Source organism: Amphibalanus amphitrite, unplaced genomic scaffold (genome assembly GCF_019059575.1).
Source record: "Amphibalanus amphitrite isolate SeventyFive unplaced genomic scaffold, NRLGWU_Aamphi_draft 000024F_arrow, whole genome shotgun sequence".
Taxonomy (NCBI): domain Eukaryota; kingdom Metazoa; phylum Arthropoda; class Thecostraca; order Balanomorpha; family Balanidae; genus Amphibalanus; species Amphibalanus amphitrite.
In genome coordinates, this window is record NW_024881520.1 from 1666572 (window position 1) to 1692642 (window position 26071).

The 26071-nt window shown below is 49.6% G+C and overlaps 1 protein-coding gene across 1 annotated transcript in view; it reads left to right on the forward strand.

The window, feature by feature from the left end:
• The window catches only part of LOC122393472 (NADH dehydrogenase [ubiquinone] flavoprotein 2, mitochondrial-like), a 60170-nt gene that overhangs the window by 18774 nt on the left and 15325 nt on the right, over positions 1-26071 (forward strand). The window contains exons 5-6 of the mRNA XM_043389499.1: positions 9075-9184; positions 19811-19887. Of these exons, the coding sequence (XP_043245434.1) occupies positions 9075-9184; positions 19811-19887 (187 nt within the window). The remainder of the gene's footprint in view (positions 1-9074; positions 9185-19810; positions 19888-26071) is intronic.

The window sequence follows — 26071 nt, forward strand, 5'->3', positions numbered from 1 at the left end:
TCACCGGTGATTATCAGTATTTCACCCACGCCGACTTCCGTGTTTTTCTTTTTCCTGGACCGGCGAACACATTTGCCGAGTTAAGCGGCCGTGGTTGGAAGCTCTAAAAACAAATCACGTCGCTGAAATAACGCTGTCGGAAGTGTAGGAAATGGCATCCTCCCAGGGTTTTTGCCGGCTTGTCTGACCTCAGATCCGCTTTGGACGAGTCCGAGAGTGGGGTGGGAGAGGGCCGACGTCAGCTTAAATCCGACGGACAGCCGAGATTTGTAAAACGGATGTTTGTTGCTGATTCACCCAAAAGCATTACGACCACCTGTTAGTTAACACGCATTATACTTGCTAGTATGTAAGCATTAATTGCTTTTCTTTTCTAGATATGTCCAATGTCCATTGCATCTAGTTAGTATGAATGCAGTACATTTACATTCAATACCTGGCAGTTCAATTCATATTGTGAAGTTCAGAGCTCAGATTGCTGGTGTCATCCTGTGCCGGACAGTTAGCATTAGTGTTAGTCCCACCGAGACGCACAGTATCACATGCACCACCCTTTCAGATTTTCCCATCCCGTACCATCCCTCCCAGTGTGCACTTTCCCATCTCCCTTCCGTCCTTTCCCGTCCAGTGTCCATCCCAATGCACATCACCCGTTCACTAATGTCCGGGCAGTCCGGGCTCCCCGCTCCGTTTGCCCATGAGTCGGCGTAGCGCCCCCGCAGATCGCCGGGAGGGCCGGACCTGGACCCGGCCGGTCGCCAATTGATTGAGTGGGAGGAGAGCGGCCGGCGCCGGAAATTGCATGGGCCGAGTAAGCCGACGGGTATATCGTGGCGTCGGCTCTGACCGGTGGTAGGGCATTGCGGCGGCAGGGCTGGCGGGATAGATATCTGGGCGAACCACCCGCGGCGTCCGGCGACTCCCTGCGACTTTGTGTGACTGATGAAGGCGCGGCCCGTGGACATTGGGTCAATGTATCGCACCTCGTCACTATCTTCATCGTCGTCCTCTTTGTCGCCATCGTCATCATCATTATCATCATTATCATTTGTCACTCTTTCTTTTATTGTCTCCACTAACTTTCGTCTCGCCCTCACTTTTCTTGTGCTCGTTTGCCGTCGTTATTTTTCTGGCTTTGATCTCCTTTCCAAAGAATCCCAGCTTTCTTGTGGTTTCTCTGATAGGTGGGGGCTCATTAACAATGCATTACGTAGCAGTCAGTATTTACTAGTTATTAGCGTTTATGCAGCGTTTTCTTTTCTTCCATTTGGGCTTACATAGCTGCAGCTTCTGGGTTATTTTGTTTTGTTTTGACTCTCGAAGTTTACCCTCCTTTCCATTTCAGTTTAAAATGTTTTATCCCTGCCTACCAGAGTAGAATCACCTTGATAACAGTTCACCAGGCTCGCCCAGTAGGTCAGTGATGTCATCCAATGCTTGTATTCCTGTGCCAGGCGGCAATAGTTACTGGTGGAGCGTTTGCCCGGGACTGACGTTCCAATTGAAACTGCCCTGTGCTGGGAGAAGGGGAGGGGTGACTGCCCCTGACTGAAACCCAACCGAACGAAGGCCCTGGACTGAAGTCCAACTGAGCGATTGTCCCAGACTGAAACCCCCGCTGAGCGATTGCCTCGGAACTGTGTTCCCAACTGCGCGACCGCCCCCCGGCTGCACCCGGACGGAGCGATTCGCCCGGCCTGACGGGTCGGTTTATGGCCCGGCGTTCTGTGAATTCCACGAGCTCGCCCTATCTGACGCGGCCGGCAGTTGCCGAGATGCCGTCACAGTCGGTGGAAATGGTCAACTTGGACCTATCACCAGCGCGGTGCAGCCTGGGGAGAATTGTCCGGACTGGACGCACGTGGCCGCTATACCTTCCGGGTGTCATGGGCGACTGGACTGGTTCCGGCATCGCTTTTGGATGTTTTGAAATCCAACAGCTTTTGATGACCATCAAACAGATTTACATGCAATATGGCTAAGATGCATTTTCTCTTTTTATTTCTATTCATATTTGTCAAACCGGGATTGTTGAGTTGCTCGAATTCTGAGCAGTGAGCTTTCAGTCAACGTTCCTTGTTTTTTTTTTTGTTAAAAATTAACGTTAACTGTTAATACGCAATCAGTGCCGCCATCCTTTCTGCCATGATTGCCGTTAACTGTCTTTATGTCTAAACTTTTCTGGGAACAGCTAAATCCTCAGATTGTGGGAAAAACTGTGTTGTCCATGCTACAATGCAATGATGGAATTATATGACATGACATGACATAAATGACAAAGAAATGACAATGACGCATGTGATGTGACGCAATTAAAAACAGTTACCGACTTCTAATTAAAAGGCTCACACTTTTCGTGCCGTTCATGTTTTCAACTGACGGTGTTTCCTAATCTTCCACTTTAAGTGGCGAGGACCTGTTGTTGCACCCCCACGCGCCGTGTTCGTGGCCGGATGGGCCGGCCGGGACCGTCCTGAGGTCGATACGGCGCCGCCGCCTGTCTAGGGACTCGCTCCTGAGCTGGTACCGGAACTCTGGGACTGGAGACGGTGGAACGAGGGGTAGACTTTGGATTGGCTACTGAGGTGGTATCATTGGGACTGGCTTTAGAGATGGCTAGAATGATGCAGGAATATGGGACTGAAATTATGTGCCACGGACAGAAATAATGCCGTGAGACCAAGACTGAAATGGTACGGTCAGATTGGTACAGAGCACTGCTGCTCAGTGACTGAGGTCTAATATCTTCAGGGCCTTTGCAGATGTTCGGATATTGATATTGGAATGGTGTGTGAAACAAATATTGATGCGTTCCTATTATCCTAATGGCTCGTATGCTGTGTGAGATTTCAGTTTTTCGCTACCAAATTCCTTCGCGACTTTTTGCGTATTTTAACCCGCGCGGGGCTGGGGGGGGGGTAAATTTTACCCCCCCTCGCGAATTTTTGCGATATCTCAAAAACGGCGGCGCGCAGCGCCGCCAAACTTTCAGTACCTTTTCTTACATCAATTTGACACGTTCCCTGAAAATTTGAGCGAAATCCGTCGGAAAATTTTTGAGAAATTGACGTTTTAGTGACGTCATGTTCGCCATTTTCGCCTCAAAAACGGCAAAAGTTCAAACGCCGCTAACATCTTCATTTTTAAAGCAATCAAGACGTAACAAAAAGGTTATACGTAATTTTACTTTGTCTTGCAAATGGCTATCTCGGTTTTTTGAAAATTTTGGATTTTGGCCTAAATTTTTTCAAAAAACTGACTTTTTTGGGAAAATCATTATAAAATCCAAAATTTTGAGTCCATCGAAAAAACCGGAATATATGTCAGAGAAGTGGTCTATGTGCACCTACATACCAAATTTTAGAAGAATCGGTTCAAAAATGTGGGAGTTATTCAAAATTTTATGACGTCACGACACACAAATTTTTTGAAAAATGACTTTTTTGGAAGTTCTAGACCTCGTACGGAAACAAAAATAGCACCATTCGATTCGCCGTGAAAAACTGCATCAGATAGACACCGTTTTAGGCCTTAACAACCAACTTCAAAATTTGACCTCACTTGACCTGACCTTGACCTGACCTCGACCTGAAATTCATCCAGAGGTGGTCCATATTACTTATTGAGTGTGCCTATTGAATTCTATGAGTAAAATGACCCATAAAACATGTGTCGCACATGCCCTTTTCTATATTTTGTTTTTTGGTGACCTGACCTGACCTGACCTGACCTTGACCTTGACCTCTGAATGATATTGTATGCAACGAATATTGTATTGGTAGCCTAAGAACACGTTTTGGGCGATCAGTCTCAGTCCATGACTCCATTCTTCGGCAACTACGGTGCAAGGCCGATACTGTAGAAACTTGCAATTTGTACCCTTGACCTGACCTTGACCTTGACCTCAAACTTTAAATTAAGTACATGTTTTTAGTAGTTCGTGATGAGAGCTTTCGATTGGCGTTTGAATTTTCCAAATCGGACCATTAGTTCGGGAGATAACAGGGGGGGGGGGGGTAAAATTTACCCCCCCCCCCAGCCCCGCGCGTTCGGCTGGAGACCCCAGCCCCGCGCGGGTTAAGTATGAAGTATGAAGTTATGTTCCTGAACGAACCGAGCAGTCTTCGTTTGAATATGTTATTAACTCTGCTTAAATTGTCATGCAATAAAAAATAGAGGTGGCAAAACTGGAAAATTTTGGGACCCGGACCCGGACCCAGTCTGACTGGCACATTTCTGGAACCGGTCAGACCCGGTCTAGGTCAGCGTTGGAACCGGATGGACCCGTTCCCGAAATTCATTATGAAAATTGTGTACAGTTGTAGGTATAGCTAGAAGAAAAAGGTTTCTTTCCAATTGGGCATACTTATGTTGCAAAGTAAAAGACTCATGTCATGGTCATTTCACTTCGCTTCACAGTTTATATTTAAGAACCAGATTCAGGTCATATTTAAGAATATAAGAAGTAAGTAGACCAATGAATTTCATGCTAACCTAAGCCACTTTTACTACAGCTGCTAAAAATGATGTGAACTGGGGATCCATGGAGCAGTGCCTTCACCAGAGTCAGAACCTAACACCAACATGGCACAAGATAACCATACTGATACATACCTTTTCTTATATTCTTGGTAAAAGATATTCGTTTTTAGAATTAAATTCATTAGTCCTTACAAATATTATCAACTATCCAAGGCCCCAAACGAGAAAACATTCAAAATCAAAACAGAAACATCAAAACTGTGTGAGGTCCGCCAGAAATGTCGACACGATAGCAATGCACAATGCAAGGACAAAACAGGCGTTAAATCACTGCAAAATTGTGTTGGGGTAAAAGTACTGCAAAATCGTAATGGCAACAAACTTTTCAGTAGGTACTGCAAGATTGCGATCATGACTTAAGTGCCAATTTATTAACACATAAAACAAACTACATTTTGTTGTTATATAGTACCTACACATAGAATAAATACCTACCAAGGGTTCTGAGACTTACCTGATTTCTTCCCGAACGTGTTTCAGAATTGTAACCTTTATGCAGTAGATTAGCGTGTGTAAGGCATGGCATATATGACGCTCAAATGCGCCATTTTCACATCAACACGGAATCATTGGCCTTGGAGAAGGGCATTGGTATTGACTCAGTTTTTTTTTGCCAGCTGCTGCCGTATGATGGCGCTAGTAGAGCTCTATATGTATAATACGCTCTGCTAGCGCCACCATGCGGCGCCAGTTGGCTAAAAATCTTATCAATACTACGGTTTCTGGAGAATGCCTTGGATTCATTTTTAGCTTTATCATTTATGGATTTATGCGAGGGCATGTTGGTTTTATGTGTTGTCTTCTGGCCGTGATAGAAATCATTTCAAAGCTGTTTGAGCTATGAAATGCATTTGAATATCAAACATGAACTCTGATTTCCGGTGGGCATAGTGACTTTGGTATGTCAATGTCTTTGAAAAGGCAGGTGAGAATGCTACTGGGTCAGCCTTGCTTCAATTGGATTTGTGTCCATTTATAAATGGATTTCAGTCATACCTACTTACCTACATATGTTATTGATATTTGATTTCTACAGCTCAAAATATTGCTAGGTATTGTACAGCAAACTGAATGGAAGTGATCCGTACAAACATTTGGTGAAATGTTTTCTGGATTGCTAGCACTTAGAACTTGTTTATTCTGTTGTAGGTGAAAGATAAGAAATTGAAGCAAGACTGACCAGTATGCTATAGAATAGGTAGCCCAATCTTCAGGAATATTAAAATTCAAAAGTGGAATTGGGACTTATGATTATGAACTGGAAACTGCATCAACTATGACTATGTTTGCCAAAGCATAAAAGATATTAATATTTACCATAAAGCACAGGGAAATGAAAGGACCCGGTTGGACCCGGTCTAATATTTTGGGGGGACCCGGTCTGGACCCATCCGGGTCCAGACCGGTTCCATAGACCGGGTCCCCGGGTCCACATTTTGCCACCTCTAATAAAAAACACACACTCACTTTGGAAATTTCCTCTTTAGTGTAATTTTGTCATACGCCCACGCACTCCTCTGGCCTGCTCCGTTTCTGTTATTTTGTGCTTGTATGATGCCACGTTTCAGACCCTTCTCAGACATATGACGGATTTACATACCCTCTTTTTCTCGCAGCTTGTTCGTTTAGCTGAAGGAAGCCCTGCTAAATTACACCGAAGTTCAAAACTTGTGAAGTGTTTTTAAAAGTTATCACGGTCTATTTTTTACTCGTTTGTCGACGGTCCGGTATCTCCTCCATTTTCCATTAATGTCGGTGAATTGGAAAAGTTTGGGAGCGGTCCAGCCGGCGCGGCGGCTCCCCGACTGTCCCACTGATGGGGCTTTGAGCGGCTCCCTCGGCCCAGAGGCGCCGGTGAGGTCGTCATTGGCGCAGTTCAACTCCTCTACCTCGCCACCAGAGAATGTCACCACCTCAACACAGACATTTTCTGAACGCTGTTCACATCTCTCAGTGCTAGTGGAGTTCGCAACTCCCGGATTCAATTGTTTATTGATCCGTCTTTTATTTCTCAGCAACATGCTTTTGAGGAAATGACTATGGTGCATTAAGGCTGAAGTGCTTGGCATGCAAAGTGGGTGATTAATTCCTCAATCAATCGTCATCACTTCGAACATTTGTCGAAGTGACGTGAACAAACGAGTCTGGTTGTTGGCGATGCATGCTAATGATTCAGAGGGAGCTTCTCCGACGTTATTTAAACGAACGAGCAAAATGTGCTTACAAAGTCAATTATTTGCCATACGACAATGTTTCGCTCATTGACCTATAATAAGTACTTATTATAGGTCAGTGGTTTCGCATAGTGACTGGTTCAGTCTCTCTCTTTTTGCACCTCATAGATTGCATACCAAACAACAGCCACGAAGCTCTGACTTATGAACCGAGCCGATGACCACAGTAGTCCGGGCGCCCTCCCCCCCCCCCGCCCCTTTATGAACTGGCGCCTGACCCTGGCGGTGTATCACCGACGCTGCCAGAGCGCTGCCAGCACACGTGGTAATTTTGGTTTCCATGGAGACATCAACAAGTCTATTGCTTAAACACTACCAAAGTATGATGTCAGCTCGCAGAATGCGCTGGTAGCGGCTGGCAGCGCGGCAGTGAAACACCTCCCCAGGCTCAGGACTAGCGAGACTGGTACCCCGCGGCTTTGCTCGAGTCCAGACAGCTCAGTAATAGTAGATTCGTTTTTGATTCGTGACATTTCTGTCTTTAATTGAAATTTTATTCATGTATCCTTATCACCCCTTCGACCGATATGATAGGTCTTGCGACATGCGTGATGACTTAGCCGGCGTCAGGCGCGGTGAACTGGGCCCTTCACTTCGCCGAACTGAATGCAACAGTCCGCCCACTGTGACCCGGCCTGAGACAGTACTAACTCGCTTAATGGTTGATAAGTTAACGCCGCCCCTGAATCCGCCCACCCGTCAACAGCTTATCTGGCGTCTCGCCCACTCCCAGCCCGTCCCAGCTTGCTTCATATATTCCCGTCTGTGTTTAATGTCACTTCTCCGCGTCTTGTTGCTCTCGTGCTTCAGCGGACTATTTCCGAGTGTCCGGGAATTCCTGGACTCGAGTGGGCGCCGGATGTACACCAGACGTCCTCGGGATGGTGCTTGACCGTCCACTTGTGAGCAAAGTACTGTGTCGTAAGTGGGAACTGTGTCGCTTTAACTCCGCTTTAGGAGTGGTGTTGGAAACAGGGGGACTTTGCCGGCCGCTAAGCATCAGTCGCTTGGATAGAGAAACTGATGTAAAGGTTTACTGTGGATTGTTTTAACTGTCAAATACAATTAGAATTTGTCAACAGATGGTAAGAAAAGAAGTCCTAATGACTCCATTCCTCCACCTTTCGTAGTTCTTTTCATAAGTTATTTGAGGACATGCATTTCAGAAATGGTATCCGGTGCCGAACTGTTACCCTTTTCGTCGCTATTTTGTCCTGGGCTATTCGCAACCTTGTCTGGTGAGTCGCTAGGCTCCGACGCTTCATAAGAACTGACGGCCCTGGGAAAGACGGCATTAATGATGCACAGACTTGAAGCCGAAAGCTTGTGTTGCTTGAAAGAAGTCACAGACCTTCGAACCATAGCCATCCTGTGCCGGCTCGAATGCAAGCACAAGCGGTAATTACCATCATACTCTTTCGTCTTTTATTTTGTTGTGGTCGGTGTGTTGATATTCTTAAATTTCCCGTTGCTTACAGCTTCCGTTCACTAACCGTTTCCTTTATTTTCGTCACAGCGGCTGCGTCTCTTTACACAGTACTGCTATCCCCACTCAGGCAGCTAATTCTCATTGGTCACAGCAGTTGACCTAAAAAGGCCGCCGGCAAAAACTGCGTCGATACCGCTTCCCACTGGATGGGATGGGAGGGCTGTTGGCACGGGCGTATCTTCCCCATCACTCTACCCCTCCCTGGCCTCTCTCGCTCGCCCCAGGCGTCAACGCTGACCCCGGGGGCGTTCTGTCTCACCGGATAAGGACGGTGTCGTCTGTTGATCCAGCGCACCCCGCTGGTAGCTGTTGGCACAATGTGACCGATCAGTACCTACTCGCGTGCCGCTTCACCACGTGTGGCACGCGTGGCAGTATGGTGGCAGGCCCGGCTCGCGTGGACCGAGTGTGTGAACGTGACGCCATCTGTCACTGGTCTTACTGACATTGCGGAATTTGAAAGTCGCAGTTATTGATGAGGCTTCCTTATAGCTTATTAACTTCTTGCAATGTATTCGTTTTTGGTCGTGACCAAAGAGCGTAACTAAAGTGGAACCCAACCGGCAGCATGAACTCCTCTTGCTCCTTCTCTCATTCTCTCTCTCCTCACTCTCTCTCTCTCTCTCTCTCTCTCTCTCTCTCTCTCTCTCTCTCTCTCTCTCTCTCTCTCTCTCTCTCTCTCTCTCTCTCTCTCTCTCTCCTCTCTATCCCAGTAACCACTGCTGCTATGCCCAGATTTCCCAGTCGACTTTTTATGCATCCCACCATTTTGCACTGCTGAACGCGCCTTTCCATTTCTCTTCTCGCAGGTATCAAGAACGGCGAGACCACCAAGGACGGCATGTTCACGCTCACTGAAGTCGAGTGTCTGGGCGCCTGTGTGAACGCACCAATGGTTCAGATCAACGACCACTACTACGTGAGTACCGAGCCGTGCCGAGCGACCAGCCGTGGGGAGTCGGGGAGTGACCGCTCGGCCGCACACGCGTGGCTCTCCCACCGAGCGAGTGGGCGGCGCTTGGCTGTGACGCTGCCGCCAGTGACAGTTGGTTGTGATTGCCGTTTATATTTATTATTTCTTTTTTTTTGTGTGTGGCAGTTATGTTATTCGCATCATTGCCACTACTGTTGGAAATCGTGCATTGCATCGTCATTCGTCAGTCCCTCCGCAGTCCGCAGCCTTTTCCAACGGCCTGGAGTGGTAGACTGTACCGCAGTACAGCTGGGCGCTGCGGCACAGCCTACCCAGTCGGGCGGTTTTGGTTCCGAGCCTGGCCGGCAGGTGGCAGCTGAGTCGCAGAGATAACGCCCTTGCCGCGTATCGTCAGCTTTCAGTTGACTCTGACCAGCTCTCATTAGCTAAAGCAAACATGATGACGCTGTGCCTGATTAGCTCACTGTAAGAGTTGTGTGTACGGACAGGCTCGGACAGACGTGTCGGACAGGGCCACGGGTTTACAATGAACATCCCGACGCAATACTTATTGCATAGGTGCGTTGGCGAACCAGTTGCCTACTGATTCATTTACTTCCCACAAATTCCCTGTTGTCGTGTGATTTGATCAATTCATATCTTTGTGGAATCTAAAGTTAGTTCCCTCTTCGGCTAATTTATGTAATTTTCCAACTTGCTACAACCGCAATGCTTTTATTTACCTTCCAGTCGCGCTGCTTGATTTTGGTACCACTGACTGAAAAAAAAACAAGTGGCAGCCTAATTTGTATGCTGGGAAAAAAAAACAACGAACAGTTCCTTACGCTTTGAACATCCTTTCCCCATAATTTAGAAGTCTTTACAATAAGACATCTCTGAGTTCTTTTTCATCAGATTGCCTCCAACTTTCGGATAGTTTGAGACAGCTTTTCATCATTTTTACTCTTCAGTCGACACTAATCGGCCGCCGGCCAAATCGTTATGATGGCCGGGGCGCCGACGGCGACGGTCGTCGGCCATAACTACTCTGGAGATAACCAGTTGAGCTTGGGTCAGCCGGCAGAGTCGTAGATATCTCATACTGTCCTAGTTATCGAACTGATGAGCTCTGACCGCACAAAGCTGTTGGTGCTGGCGTTAATCCTGCTGTGGCTGAAATCGGAGGCCGTTGGACTGACTTTTAGCTGCGAGTGGACCAATCAGTACTAGGCGGACCACCGACAGTCTTAGACCGTTGGACCGACGGTGAGTGGTCGGACCATCGGTCAGCGGTCTGCCGACCGATCGCGGTCCGACTGAACCACTATTGGATTCCGATAAGCCGCCTGGATGGCTTCATTTCCGCTTGGTGCGCCCGTGATCGGCGAGGGACGGTGGCTGCCAGCCTTCTACTCGGCAAGCGAGAACCTCTAGAGCCGGCGGCGACGGCGGGCAGGTCAGCGCACGGGCGCACAAGGGGAAAGGGGGCAGGTCGCAACGGCCATAACCAACTTGGGAACGGATAAGGTAGACTACCTCTGGCGGATGAGGGGGGAGACGGCAAAGCACCTTTGTCAAGAAGCTGGTAAGAGGGGAGAGAACGCCAGCTCTCTCCACCGGGACAGAGTGGCAGGTCGCCTTGGCCGGTGTGAGGGAGTGGGAGAGAGCACAGGCCTCCATCGGGATAGCGTGCTGGTGAATTGGCTCTGATTGACTCCTCCTATGGAGGCGGCGGAGGCGGAGGCGCGCCGTGAGGAGAGGAACGCTCTGTTGCCGCCGCAGCCTTGGAGCAGCGGGCACAGAGTGGGAGGTGACTCATTGACATCATCAGACGCGTTGACCGCGCCCAGTGAGGTCAGCCAGACTGCACGGAACATGGCCAGTCACTAGGCTGACGCTGGCATTCTCTAATGCTGATCGTCTTACATAATGCACCGGGCATTGCATGCCATTTCGTAAGTAACCTTTGAGAAGTTGAAAAGGCCACTTCAGACATTTGACACTTGAACAAAGATTGATGATGTTTCGTATTAGCTATTTCGGTTTCCATTGAACTTGAATCCCTTTGATCCCTTTTCGGAGTATCCAGTTTCAATGGAGAACATTATCAAGGCAAGCCGTTACAAATATGTTCTCAGTAGCGAATTCATTTGGTATCCAGTCACAGAGTGACTAAATGCCAAAATTATCTGCTCACAGAGTGGTGCGTTCATGATATGACGATGCTGAGATGAAATAAGGTAATTTGTGATGGATGATTTAAAAGATGAGCACTTGGCCACATTTCATAAACCTACACACAGTGCAACTGCAGTAACTATGATGATGACATTCCCTTGGTCCTGCCTGCTACATACAGTCTCACACAATCACGTTGTTATCGCAGTCGCCCGTCGCTAACGTCTCTGCCAGCTCCGGGTCATCCATCTCTGCAGCGATGGCGGAGAGCCGATATTACGGCACGCCTGAATACGGGTCATTACTGGATACTCCCTCACTTGCTGCCGTACAAAGTACCTATGCTGCGTGCGGGCGTGTATATCTCTGCCAGTTTTGGGTTGCTTGACGGTCGGTTAGGGGAGATATTCGCAACTCAACCGGGCGCACGCTCACAGGGCTGCAAATTGCTTCCAGCAGTCAAACTTAGGTGGGATACCTATGCAATGTAGCCTGTAGGTGAGCCCGAGCATTGTCCCTCAGCGTTGGATGAAGCGTCGCTTCGCTTGGTTGGAACGTTCATTTTCCTTGGAAGGAGGAAAAAAAATTCTCCTTCTCTCCCGGATCTACCCGTATCGTCCAGTACCAGTCGGGGAGGGTATCCGGTGCAGGGCTGGTGGTAGCACCGAGCTCCCAATGTGAGTACACAGCGCATCACTGCGTGATCGATACGACAGGCCAACTATCGACTGATGAATGACGCATGTACAGGCCACGTCGTCATGGCTAAAGATGCCGAGTGCGGGCCTTTTACATCCATCACTGTGCCATTCGATAGATTGACGCATGTCTATCCATCCCTTCGTCTAATATGCACTGGCTAATGCACTGATGTCATGTCATGAAGGAGTGCAAATGCACCGCTGCATCAAGCGAACCGAAGAGCTATTGCGAAAAGACCTATCGTCGAATATCTTTGTAAGCTTTCTGGATCAGTAGAAACGACCTACCACAGTGTGCTGAGGATAGCCCCAGACATAATTCGTCTTCTTTACTGTCACCGCAGACATTTACACCATTCACCTCGGCTCATGGGGCGTGCTGATGCCTCCGATCATGTGCTATGCTCCTGGCCACACGAAAAGCAACGATGAGCGTGTCCATTATTTTATCGTTTGCGCTGCGGTGACGCTGCTTTCTTGTCATGTCAGCGGTATGGTGCGACATTAATGGACGGTGTCGATAGATCACTAGCCATGCGGGGGGGGGGGGGGGGTCACGCAACCACAGTGGCGTCACATGGTCTGTGCTGTCTAAAGCTCTGGTGGATTTAAAGTCGACTCACCCGGGCAACCTCCCCCCCCCCCCCCACACACACACATTAGATTGCTTCCATGTTTTTTTTTTCAATCTAGCTGAGAATAAGTGTGTTGTGTGCTCACTCTTTATAATGTGTCTCAGCTCTGCCTTCTATTGAATGTATGCGTACTCTTCAATGCTTTATCCACGGAGCACATGCGTCCATACGCTGGGACTAGCGTATATAGGACTTGCTCCGGCGGTGACTACGCCGCTTTTACTGTTGGACACAAATTGATCTCAGCAGTCGGCGTGCCGGAAGGCTCCAATAAACAAACAATGTACCGCTCTGACATAGGGAGGTGGTCCGATCGATTGTCCACTGAGCGGTATGCTATGTCTGAACGGATTCTCACGGTCCGGGGCACCATGAACGACTGCTGATTATTGAATGGGCGGCGAGCGACGCAGATCGTGACATATTGCTATTGGCTGCCTCTGACGTGACTGGTGTGCTGTGCTACAGGTCAGGACGGGACGCGGCTCGTAGGCTTACAAAAGTCTCTGGCGTCACTATTGTACCTTCTTTGCGGTGGGTCATTTGCGGGACAGGAAGCACAGCACCGGACATGCGGGTGACCAGCTTTTGTCTCTTTGTGTGGCTGGTATATTGTACGGCTGGCCACTGGTAGGCCAGAGCACTGACCATAATAAATTAGGACAGAACAAGACAGGTGACCAGACGGTTTTTGTTCCTGGCGTGACCTCCTCTGTTATAGCACGCCTGCGGCGCGCCTTGGTGTGAATGACTGGCTTTCGGCGTGATGCAATAAACCAAATTACATTTCGGATGGAGTGAGGTCCGTCACGAAAAGAAGTGTGGCGGGCTTTTCAGCTGATGGTACTTTCGTAATGCATAATATAGTAGCTTTCGTTCCTCGCTGTGGTCTCGAACAGTGAACTAACAATTGGGTGTGGTGGGAGTAACGACCCTGATGGCAGCAGTGACACATAATGTGGCGTCGGTTCTGTGACACGGATGGTGATGATATCCTGACACGGATAGTACACGCACAGCGACACTGTCGTGCATTCTTCTTCCCATATCAATATGCCGTTTTCATACTGAGCTCAGAAACATGGAGCGACTTTCCGAAGTATCATGCATATCGCTGAACTAGCGCTATCGCCAGGCGGAAGGCAGCTTTTGCCAGAAAAACCAGCCTGTTCAGGCTCCACCTGCTCTGCTGGGAACCCGCCTCAGATTCTGCGCTGTATTAACGCTACATTAGCAAGTACAAAGTTGAACACTTGTGCAGCAAGTTCAGTTAGTTTTGCCGTCACCGGACGTGGAAAAATAGCAGCTGCGATACGTTCGTGAACTGGCTGTAAGCAGCTCGGCGCCAAGGTCGGCTCAGTGGCTGTCATGAAACTCTATCACTCCCTCTATGTCCCTCCGTACCTGTCCGACTGTACGGCTCCTGTCCGGGCGCGTTGTTTCTTTTTCAGGGCCGCGAGATTTCAGGTTGAGCTCTCCATTTGTACCGCTTCGGTTCAGTCATATTGCTTGGGCCTTCGAACCTGTCTGGCTTAACCGTCAACGCCCATGTCTGGACGTCTCGCTTATCCAGTTACACAGACCCTGCCCGCGTTTTCGACCCTGTCCGGCTGGCCGCCTAGTCTGACTGAACGTCACCGCCCTGTCTGGACGCGTCGCCGCCGTGTCTGGCCCCGACCGCTCCGGGTCCCGTCTGGGTCGGCCGTATATGCCGCCTCCGGGATTGATGGGCCAACTTGTGGTCGGCCACGCCGGCGGACAGGTCGTTACGACCACGCGTGATTGCGCTCCGGCCGACCCAGCGGTGTCCCAGAGGCTGCCGTGGACCGGCCCAGGCCGATAGTGGCCAGAGGGTGATAGTAGGTGACCAGAGGGAGATAGTGGTCAGAGGAAGATAGTGAGCGGTCAGAGGGAGCTCGTGAGTTAGCCACGGGCGATAGTAGTCAGCGGGTGATGGTGACCGTCGGGTGATGGTGGGTAAGCGACGGGCGATAGTGAGTGACCCATAGGACGATTGTGAGCTGATGGGCGATAGTCAGCGGCCAGAAGGAGAGATAAGCGAGTCAGGCCAGGATGAAACTTAAAAGTGAGCAACTAGTAGACGATAGTGAGCGACCAGCGGGCGATGGTGGGCGAACGTCGAGCAAGAAGACGATAGGGCGGGGCTAGAAGACGATAGAGAGGAATCAATGGAATGGACAGTTACGAGCTGCTTACAATGAGTCGTCACAGCGCTAGACACGGTTATCGCATTGGCGCATCAATAATTTGCAGTCCGCGCCCGTATATGCCCGGGTAATGTGTTGGGTTATTGCGACTCACAGTACGAAGTTCACAGAGCTGAAGTGGAACTGACAAATGCAACATCATATTTTAGGGCAGCGGTCTGCATCTAATGATAAAGTGTCCGGTTTGTTTCCAAAATGTGCTGCTGGTGTAATTCGTGTCACTTGGTTTGCCTGCAATAAATAATCCACTGTTTGGATCCTTGGGGTCAATTTCTACCTTGTATGGTCTTATCATAGTGTTCTCTGTGTATTTTCATCACCAAAGATGTGGATCGTAATTTTGATATGAGCTGATCACTGCTAAAAATATCTTCAATCACAGGCTTTCAGACCGTAGTTCAGCCTTTATGCCATATACTCTATCAAGCCAAAGTTCTCGGCGCCGTTGCACGGACGCCTTTGAAAGGTCTCTAGAGCTACGATGTATTTTGCTGTGCTGCTTTGAGCGACATCATGTCCGTCTCTTTTGGGCTGTTTGGTAGATGGTTCACGCTGAAAATAATCGCAGCTGTAGTCCTGATTTTTACTGATCTTCGTTTTATGAGCTAAAAAACATGAGTTCATATCATCTTCAATGTCAGCCCTAGTACATAAGCTCCTACATAAGCTTATCCACTAAACGTATGCATCATGACTGTTCAGTCAATCTCATTGTTGGACTGATCAACCACTTTATTGTTACCGGCTACGCAAATCATACTTTCGTCACTCTCGCCTTGCGACGTTCAGTTTTACAAGATGTTCTGGATTCAGCAGTGTCAGGTGTAGGCACGCTTACTGCACTGCTGTTTCCTGTCCTGAGATATTATTGAATATCGAATGCGTTTCCGTTGCTTTATGGCAAAACTTCCGTCGATTTGCTTTGCAAATGGCGGGGAAACTTGACGCTTGCTTTCACCAATTTTTCATTTTAGGGCTGGTGAAATATGGTCAGCGCCACGTTTGCATTTACAATCGACAGGAATGAGCCTGTCACCCCTGACAGGCAAATGCAGCTTTGAACAGCAATAACTGTGGTACGGCGCGCCGCATCGCTTATTCTCCGTGTTCTGAGCGATTCTGAAGAAAATTACGAAATCGACCGCACACATTTGCATACATTTGAATTCCTGCGATGAAAAACAGCCCGCTGCAGTGGTGGTATTTTGTTGACGGGCTGGGGAACGTCTGGAAAAGCTTTGGCCTTGTGGGAAATTGTCCATTGCTTTCTGTTTGATGTTCGCCAAATCGCTTTCGGGATTGCGTGACACATGGCAGCCTGTTGTTGCCTGTTTGGTTCTGCTGGTGTGAGGTGTGCTGTCCGTTGCGTCCCGCTGGCCTTTGGTTTCGGCCTAACGGGGAGGGGGGGGGGCTGCCTGTAACCTGATGGTGTGTACCGAACACTTGAATCGCGCCGGACCTGCCGAGCACTCCATGGGTCACACCGGCGCCCGGGGCTGCCCCTCAGCCCCCGGCCCTCCGCCCTCAGCCCCGGGCGGCGCGCCGTAATAAGGAACGCGTCGATCGATGCGCGCCGCGTTGGCCGCCGCTGCGCCGCCGACGGCGTGTAAACAGCCGCGCCTGGCAAACGATGAATGGACGCACGCCGAGCGGGCAGTGTTCCTCTCCGGGGAGCAGTTGGTCTTTGGACGCGATATCTACGGCCGCCCGGCCGTAACAATTATCCGCGAATAATGAAGAGCGATATCACGCTATGCTCGGAAGTGATTTAATGGCGCATTTATTTGCTATTATTCATGTGTGCATTTTGGGGTGTTCGCATGAGTTGGTGATGTGATTAATGGCGGCGCGTGTGTCCCACGCTCTAATATCTTCTTTAGGCGCTGTTTTTTTTATCAAAGTCTAGACGCTTGCGTAAGCAGCTTGAAGTTTCGTGTAGCAAGGCTTAAAATGTGCTATTTATAACGTGTTTGTGTCTCGCCTTCTTTGTTGTGAAGTTGCTCGCAAACTCGAAACTTTACCATTCACTAGTGCCCACGAGGTCTATATATCTATATTTTGTCACAGTTTCATATCTTTAACTACCTTGCTGTATCAATAAGCAGTTTGGGCATCGTTTCCAGCCTTACGGTACCATGCATCTAATTCAGTCCTGCTGGAGAATTCACTCCCCAATCTCGTGTCTCGCATGCCTCCCGGTACTTGGTCGGGTCTATCTGTCGCTGCGCCGACCGTCTATCTCCAGCTGTGCCGTTTAATCCGACATCCGGCGGCCATTACTTCCCTCAGACATCGGCTGTGAGAGATACAGCTCTGAAACGCTGTCCTCGGGATAGCCCAGTGCCCTGGCAGCTGCTGGATTAGAGGGAATTCCTTTAAGAGCGCATTCACCGCTGGATGTAGTAAGGATAATTTTGGGGCGCTTTTTTATTCTCCAACTGATACACCGGCGAGACGGAGGACTATGTCGCCATCTCTGGTGGTTGTGTATTGAGAACCGTGTCTGGTAGTGACTGCGGACCTTACTGGCCACAGTAAGAAGTGCTGTGTCGACAATGTGAGAACTACCTTGCTGTGTCCGGCAGTTTCGTGTCGCATTGGGCAGAGTGTGAACTTGTCACACATTGTGAGAAGCACCGTTTCACACCGGACTGAGTGAGAACTAGTCGCGCATTGTGAGAAGTACCGTTTCACATCGGGCAGAGTGAGAACTTGTCACACATAGTGAGAAGTACCGTTTCACAACGACAGAGTGAGAACTTGTCGAACATTGTGAGCAGTACCGTTTCACAACGGACACAGTGAGAACTTGTCGCACAGTGTGAGCAGTACTGTTTCACACCGGGCAGTGTGAGAACTTGTCACACATTGTGAGAAGTGCCGTGTCGTGCCGGGCGGGGTGAAAACTACCGCGCCATGTTGGGCGTCGCTTCACGGGCTTTCCAGGAGTAACAGCTGGTGCGTTGAAAAGTTGGGCGCGCCCGGAGTTGTACGGCAGCCGGCTACTGTAGTTTGTCCCGAGATGGACGAGCTTGGGCGAACTTTGACAGCGCGCTGCCAGTCCATCCGGGTAGCCGGGAAGCCCACCTGTCTTCAGATGAATCGGGTGGGAGAGTAGCCCGAGATCGTTATACATAGGCAGTGGTAAAAGCGGATCACCAAGGGGCTACCTGCGTGCGATTAATGCGAGCGAATAGGCTCTCGAAGAAACTCTTTCTGACTGCGGAAAGAGTTTCTTTCAGCCTTTAGGCAGCTCTCATAAGTTTGCTTTCCATTGTTTATGCTAGGATGTTTTCGCCGATTAGAACAGTTTCGAAAGGCAATGACATTTTTAAAGTCAGCAAATCAGCTTTCTATTGAGTCGCAGCAGGGGTGTCCGTTTTATTTGTCGCCTCCAGACAGCTCAGGTGATCTATTACCCTTTTTCAATGATCGGCGCCTGTGCAGGAAGTGTGATGACAAATGTGGACGTTCTGGGACAAATTATACAAGCTGCTGAAGCATTATCTTCTTCTATGGTGCCTGGCTGCTGCAATTCAAATGAGGATAAATGGTCAGTCGACGGGTCCGTTTTTGTTGTGTGAATGTTGGAAGATGGATGGGAAGGTCCGGTTATCAATCGACTGCCACTTGACTCTAAAATGGATGCCGGATAGTGGACCGGCTAATTGCTCGGATCGGACGTCTCCCGTTGGGAGGTGCAAGGGCTGTGCAGTGCGCACTCAATAGACTCGGACCCGCATTGTGGTGAATTTGCGCCGAACGTGGGTAAGAGCCATCCACCGTCACCGAGAGGCAGTGGCTCCCTGTCGGATGTAAGTCGGAGTCAGCGGTCCTCGATAGGTGCCTGTCGGAGTCAGGTCTGCGTTGGCAGACGGCACGTATTGAACTGGCGCTTCTGTCAGCGGGAGCGAGGTGTCCCTGTAAGCTGCCTGTCGAAGTCAGTGGCTCTTACCAGGTACCTGCTGGACTGTTGAATCTGATGTGGAACATTCCGATCTAGTGGGGTGTCCGAAAAACTTATTGACGGTATCCAACGTGATGTATATTTGTTCTGTAGTATCTGCTACAGCGTTTTCATCAGATTAAAGGGGGACATTTGCAAATATATGTCTACTTACGTTTGCTAGTCAGAGTGATGATAGTAAGGAACCCGGTCAGTGACATTTTAGCTAGCGATAAGATGCGTTTCGGAAAAATATCATGTTTTTACTCTCTTTTATTCTTTTTGCTATTGTTATCATGTTTTTTATCTTCAATTACCAATATTGCCCTGTTTTTTTTTTTGTTTTTTTTTTTGACGCTCTGTAGATACAGCCATTTCCGCGGACGGCGCGCAGATTACAGAGGGGAGGGATGGTGGCTGGGCCAGCTGGGACACTCCTGATGATATGCAGCGGGCAGGTGGCGATAGCCACCGGTGCCGAGAGCGATTGGCCAGCTGCTGGCCGGTCAAACAGGCCGTCCTGGCGCCGGACCGGCCTGCCGATCGGAGGCAATACATTGCCGACATACACCTCGGGCCGTAGTCGCGGCGCGGGGTACCCTGACGGTGGACAATAGCCCTTCGGCGTCCTCAGTCGCTGGATAGTGGACATGACCCTTTGGCACCCCCTGGTGACAGACATGGGTGGCAGACATGGCCTAGGCGGCAAGCATACCCTCGCACCCGCGCGGCAAACATTGGCGTGCCCTAGCGGCGTACCCAGCACGGGGGTAATCACTCTGTGATCCTATGTCGCCTTTGGCTATTGTCAGGCTCCATGGATACACAATATAATCTGACTCTTGGCCATTCGTTTCTTGTTAATAACGGTCCAATCTGTGAGACCGACTCGGCATACCTGTTGTAAACGTTTGTCTGACCGCCGCGGCCCGTCTGTGTTTCAGGAGGACCTGACTGTGAAGGACATCGAGGGCATCCTGGATGACCTGAAGGCGGGACGGGAGCCGGCTGCCGGGCCCAGGTCAGTACTCGCACCGAGAGGGACGGTGCTGCACGGGAGAGGGAATGCAGCGCAGTAGGTCTGACTGTTCTTTCGAGGCCATAGTCCGGATGGTTCGGTGTTCTGGGCTAGACGCACAAGTGTTGGTAGTCGAAGATGTTGAAAAGACTCACGTTCAGCCCAAGGCACATCAGTGCGTGCGTACGTAGATGTGCGCGCGCTGCACAACTGACTGCATTTTTTGCCACTCCGAACGCTCCAGATCTATGCACGGGTGCTCTCCTCTTCCTGACGACGCCGACGCCGCAGCACCGCTTGGTATCGAAGCTCCGTGCCGTCTGGTTTATTATAGATATTATATCAGTAGCGGCGGAACACCTTCAATTAAGGGGGGCGCTGCCGACTTTTGGTCTCATTCTTTCCATGCAACGCCCATAGGGCTAATGTTAAAATGCCAAAATCAAGGGGGGACATGGTGCCCCGGTGCCCCCCACCCCCACCCCCTGTTCCGTCGCCTATGTATTATATCCTGCTATGCATTGGTGTCAGATATCTATATCAGCTTTTTCTGCGGTGCAACGGGGCAGTTCTCGGTTTCTCCAAAAATCGCCGCTCGGCCTTTTGACCAATGCTTTTTCATTCCATTTCACGGCTAATGGACCTCGCACTGCAAAAACGGAGAAGTCTGACCTTTCACCGGGGATGGCCCATGAAGCTTACGACGCCATAGCTGGTGAACCCGCCATAGCCGCTTACGGTCGCCCCATGAAAACAAGAGATTTGCAGCAGCCATTCGACGCAAGACGCTGCGGCTTTGAATGACAGGCCACTAAATGTAAACTAAAATGCTCGAGTTTTTTATTTACGACTGTCTGGAAAGCTAAGCTCTTTTCTGAGTGGAAATGTTCTGAAGAAAATTGCGACATTACTGTGGAAAACGTCGGCACAGTTCAGCCATTAGACTGACTCTGTACTACGGGACTTAATTTTTGCTCCCAAACTCGGTGCTTGACCACCCCAGACCACCCTCTTTGTAACAATTCCATGCATTATTTCAAATTCTTCCAGCTATTTGACAAGTTTACAACACTTTAAGCATAAGACAATGTAGACATACTCGCTATATTGCCCCATCCGTTAGCGTTCGACAATATTGTCGAATATTGCTCTCCTCCGTTCAAATTACACATTCCGGAGCAAGTCATTCTCCTGACAGCATCTATTTTGGCCATCAGCTGCGGCGCATTTGAAATAGTTTCCCCGCTAGTGGTGTCACATGGTGATGCCATTATGCTGCCTGGCTGGGCGATTCCGAATCACCCCACTTTATCGGTGCAATATCAAATACCCGGTATCTCGGAAGAATGGTAATGACCTCCTACTGGAAGGTCAGGGGTCGGGTCGCCGAAGGTCGGCGGGTCTGGACGGCGCCAGAGAGTCGGTCGGGTCGCTGGCTGTCGAGGCGGCGGTCGTGTACCGTGAATAGGAACCGTTGGCGGGCGGCCCCGTTAGGGTTAATGGCCTCACTGCGCCGCATAGGGCCGGGCAAGTGTCACGTTCGCGGTGCATGCTGGGACTGGCAGACAGAGGACGGTGGCTGCTGAGGTCGGAGAGAGCACAGGGACTGTCCTGGACTGCGAGCTGCTGGGTGATGGGACTAGTTCTGGTGCTGGACGGCTAGAGTGCTGGCTTCTAACAGAAAGAAAGATGATGGCATTACGTGTGCCGAGTTGGCATTACCGTCTTGTTTACGAAGTCTGCAGTTACCTTTAGCAGTGCATGCTTCCGTAGTGCATGTTTTATTCCTCTTGAGCTGGAGCTTATTGGCTGCTCTGCTCGTATGAATCCTCTCTAGTTACGTTATATGTTTATATTCGAGTTTGAATGGTGTTCGCGCGTTTGTTATTCAAAGCCACTGCGTACTTATTTATTGAAGACCGCCAAGATCATGGGCATCGCAAGCGAAAGGTCTGACGGCGAGTAACATCTCGGATGTGCTCGCCCCTCTGTAAGTCTGCAGTTCGGGCCATGCTCTATCCAGCTAGGACAACGCTCGACCCTCTCCAGCTCAGACCATGCTCTACTCTCTGTAGTTCAGACCATGCCCTGCCCTCTCTAGATAACACCATGCTCTACCCTCTCCACCTCAGACAACGCTCGGCCCTCTCTACCGTTCCGCTGGCGGACCGTATGTTCAGCCGGCGGATCGTGACCGGCCTCTGTATGTAGATGGGTGCTCGTCGGGCGGACCGAGCGTGTCACGTGCCCGCTGCGTGTTCAGCACTGGCGGCGAGCTCACGATACCTCCCAGAGCTGCGGCCATCAGTCACCGCGGACGAGGCCCGGTTCCGGCCTCAGCGAGACACAGAGGCAGTGGAACAAAGTGCGTCGCGGCGGTCAGAGGCAACGGGTGAAGGGATGGATTTCCATGAGGCACGAAGCAGGCTGAATCACTCTGAGACAACGGACGGCCGGCTGTGTAACTGAGGAAACGGGTGGTAGGCTGTGTCAAACTGGGGCAAAGGACACCACGGGCATTTTTACATTTTGACTTTTGACATCACACAGCCGGATTACCGCTGTGCGAAAAGCCACGGCCACGAACCAGCTAAGGCGAGGTTATCCTTGTTCGTCCAAGACGCTGTTTTTCTTCTCGTTTGGCCACTTATACATATTTGGGCGCCAGCTCAGCGTTCTTATTTCTCAGTCTGGAGAGAATTTCGTTACGTCCACTTTGGTTTTGTTTTTTCTTCAAAGCCTGTACGATGCTCGCTTTAACGATAATTATTTCGGATGTTTCAAGATTTTATCTTATTTTCCTTGAGTCAGCTCTAGTGATGAGATCTGCGATTCCGCGTCTTGCTTCTTTTTAAGTTGGATGTGCTTAAATGGTTTGTTCCGTGTTCCGTGCGATGATATTAAAACGAATACGTATTTGAACCCCTAGATGGGAAAGTTTTCCTATTCTACAGCAACGAATATTTGCACCATTTTGGTCTTGGCAGTGCAGTGAGAATCTACACTGCACTGTATCGTGTAGCGCGTATTTTTAGACCGTGATTGGCGGTATCGCTCACAGTGAATAGCTACCTGCCACTTCATGGAATATGTATACACAAGCGTGCCGCACTACGTACGCTACACGAGCGACTCACGCGGACTACGTATTCATGAATTGGCCTCGAAAATCGATTGGTGCCCCTCACGTAACCTGTTGTTACGCGAGGAACATTAAGTACATAAGGGAAAGCTGAAGCAAGCAAGTTCTTCGTGTGTTTTGGTCTAATTTCTTTGCTGATTTTTCGTTATGTTCGAGGAAAATATGCATTATGCAAGGCTGGTTGCGTTGCTTTGCTACAGGCTGCAGTTTTTTAAAGCAATGTCACTGGTCTATGAATACGCTAATAGGACTGTCAAAGAAGACACGCCAAAATTTGGTAAGCTTGTGAATGCCAACCAAACGACTTTAAAAAAATATCAATTGCACCTCAAGTACCGCATTTACAGCGCATTCGCTGCAACGTTCACCGTCGCTCTGTGCTCTTCAACGATTTTGCCAACTTGTATTTCTTTTTACGATTTCACCGACGGACATGACATACTTGATTCTTCGCTGTGTTCATTGTCGGCACCCGTTCAGCGACTGTCTCCTTGAGCTCTCGCCTCGTCCCGGCCGACGCGGTGGCAGGTGGGTCGGTCGTCTCGTCGCCAGCGGGCTTTGTCGACGTGTTTGTGACCTCCGGGTGAGGTAATTCTCGCAGAGGCCATCGGTTCGTTTACTCGCCATCTCGGTGGCGAAAATACGGGCTGGTGCCTGTCTGCTGCTCCCCGGAGTGTGTTGCGAGACAACGCTGATGGTGATGGTTTAGAGATGTCGGGAGCCGAGCTGGCGCGGCGGCCGGCGGACGCTGCAGGGAGGTAGACTGTATATACCGCAATGCGCCCGTGCTCGGCGGGACAGCAGACGGTTAGTGTTTCACGGTGCGGCGGAGTGAAGCAAGTGTTTCACGGCTGCACGACTTTGAACGTTGCTTGGTCCCATGGAGCTGTTCCGTGTGTTACAAAGATACAAAGCAACGCAGCTGGTGATGCTAGACGAGTTATTCGAGAAGCGCAGATGGGCCGTCTTGGACGATTTGCTGGTTCCGACTCCGAGAAGTTTCATTTGCTCAAACTGTTTTCTTTTGTAATCAGGTATGCTGCTATTATATATCATGTAGCAGACCGGCAGCCAGTTTATGTCAACTCTCATCATGGTTGTGATGCAATTGTATTTCAGAGCCGTAGCGTTTGGCTGGATTTGATCCTGATTTATAACTGAAATTATTGTCACCACCACTCGCGGCTTCCTGGTTTGAATGTTTGATATCCTGAGCTAAATCATTCCATTTCCAGCTTGGCTTCAAATTAAACACCGTTGATAATCGAATTAGATTGCGAAATGATCTCTTCTGACATTTCCCAGATGAACCACAGTCATTTTGCGCTGTTAATCGCATATATTATGCGTCTGAAAGACGTTTAGGGAAATGAACTTGCCTTATGCCTTGGAATATTGACATATAAATCGCGAAGGGTTGTGGAATCTTCTCAGGCGTGGTCGGGTGTAGATATCGTCGGGAGAGTTTTGGTGGCGACCTTTCGTCAACACAGTCGGCTGGACTTTCCGAAGCTTCGACAGTTCCCAGTGCCCCCGGGAGCCGACTCACGTTGGGACATCGGTTGACGTGTGGCAATTATTCACTCGACTCGGTGCAGCAGGCGTTGTTCGTTGCGCCATTGGTCCAGTGTAGTGCGGACGAGCTCACGACATCCGGCCCGAAAACAAAATTGGGTGCCAGTCCTCGGAGAGCCTTTATCTTTGAACCTGCATGGCCTTAGGCCATCTCTGATACTACATCATGCATCAGAGTTTGCATTTCGCTTTTTTACAGATTGCTTTGGTTCTCTTGGTTACCTTACCAGAATGATTAAGTGAAGGAAATGTAAAATAATAACATCCTTTTGCCTTTGAAGTTTTAATATTGGCCAAGGATTGTGCCGACTTAGCATGTTTTAATTAATTGATTAATCAAAAATTCTAATTAATCTTCTGCTTTCTATCCTCGTGTTTTTTTATGATGACACCAAAAACAAAAGTAACTGGGACAAAATCTTGCCCTCCCTGACGTGTCACTCTCATACACCTCCAAAGAGCTTGTTTGTGATGTCGCTGATTGAGAATGCATACTTGAGTGGATGGGTGTTATTTTTACTTAGTCTTATCGCCCTAGCGGTGTTTGTGAAAGCCCATATCACAGAACGGTCTCCATAAAGTTTAGTGTCGCCTGCTTGGCTATCGCTCTGCCGGTGGAGACTGGACGAAGAAGGGTCGTTTGGCCGCTCACTGCCTCCTAAGGAGTGGGCCGTGTATTTCCCATCGGAGAGCTGCGTGGTTTTATCGACGGGCCGCATTTTCTCTCCGGAGTGTGACGTCAGCGGGTGGCGTGATGACGTCAGTGAGTGCCGACCGCCATCACGGCCTGTTGGGGACTCTGTCCCACTGAAACTGATACTGAGCAGAGGAGAGGCCGCCTCTCATACCGAGATTGATACGACACTGGTGAATGGCGATGTCTGCCTTTCAGCTAAGATCGAATGTAGTAGGCTTTTACCCAGCTGGCCACTGACGGAGTCATCGGCGCTAAATAAGTCTGTCGACGCCGGGGACCCTCCTATGCACAGGCTGAGCGTTGCTGATGGAATGTTACCTCCCTTCCAGTTCGACCAGGTCACCTGATACGATCACGACCGGCTAACATCCGGCGACTCGTTAGAGATGACAAACCTCCATTTACCAAGCTCACCGGCTCACTGCACCATTAATTCTCGCCCCGTTGGGGGGGGGGGGCATTTTGCCCCCCCCCCCTGTGGTTTTTCCTGAATAACAAGAAAACGGCGGCGCGCAGCGACGCCAAATTTTCAGTACCTTCCCGGGCATTAATTTGACACCTTCACACCAAATTTCAAGTCTTAGGTCACCTTAGGTCAGGAGTTATTGAGGTCAAACTGAGGTCATGTTCGAGCAAAAATGAGCAAAAAACATGCAATCTTGAAACGCTCACCAAATCTACAGTTATCAAGCAATTTCAAAGTTCTTTAAACGGTCTGGTAGACAAAAAGCGGCGCTACAAAACTGCTATCTCGGATTTTCAAAATTTTGCGT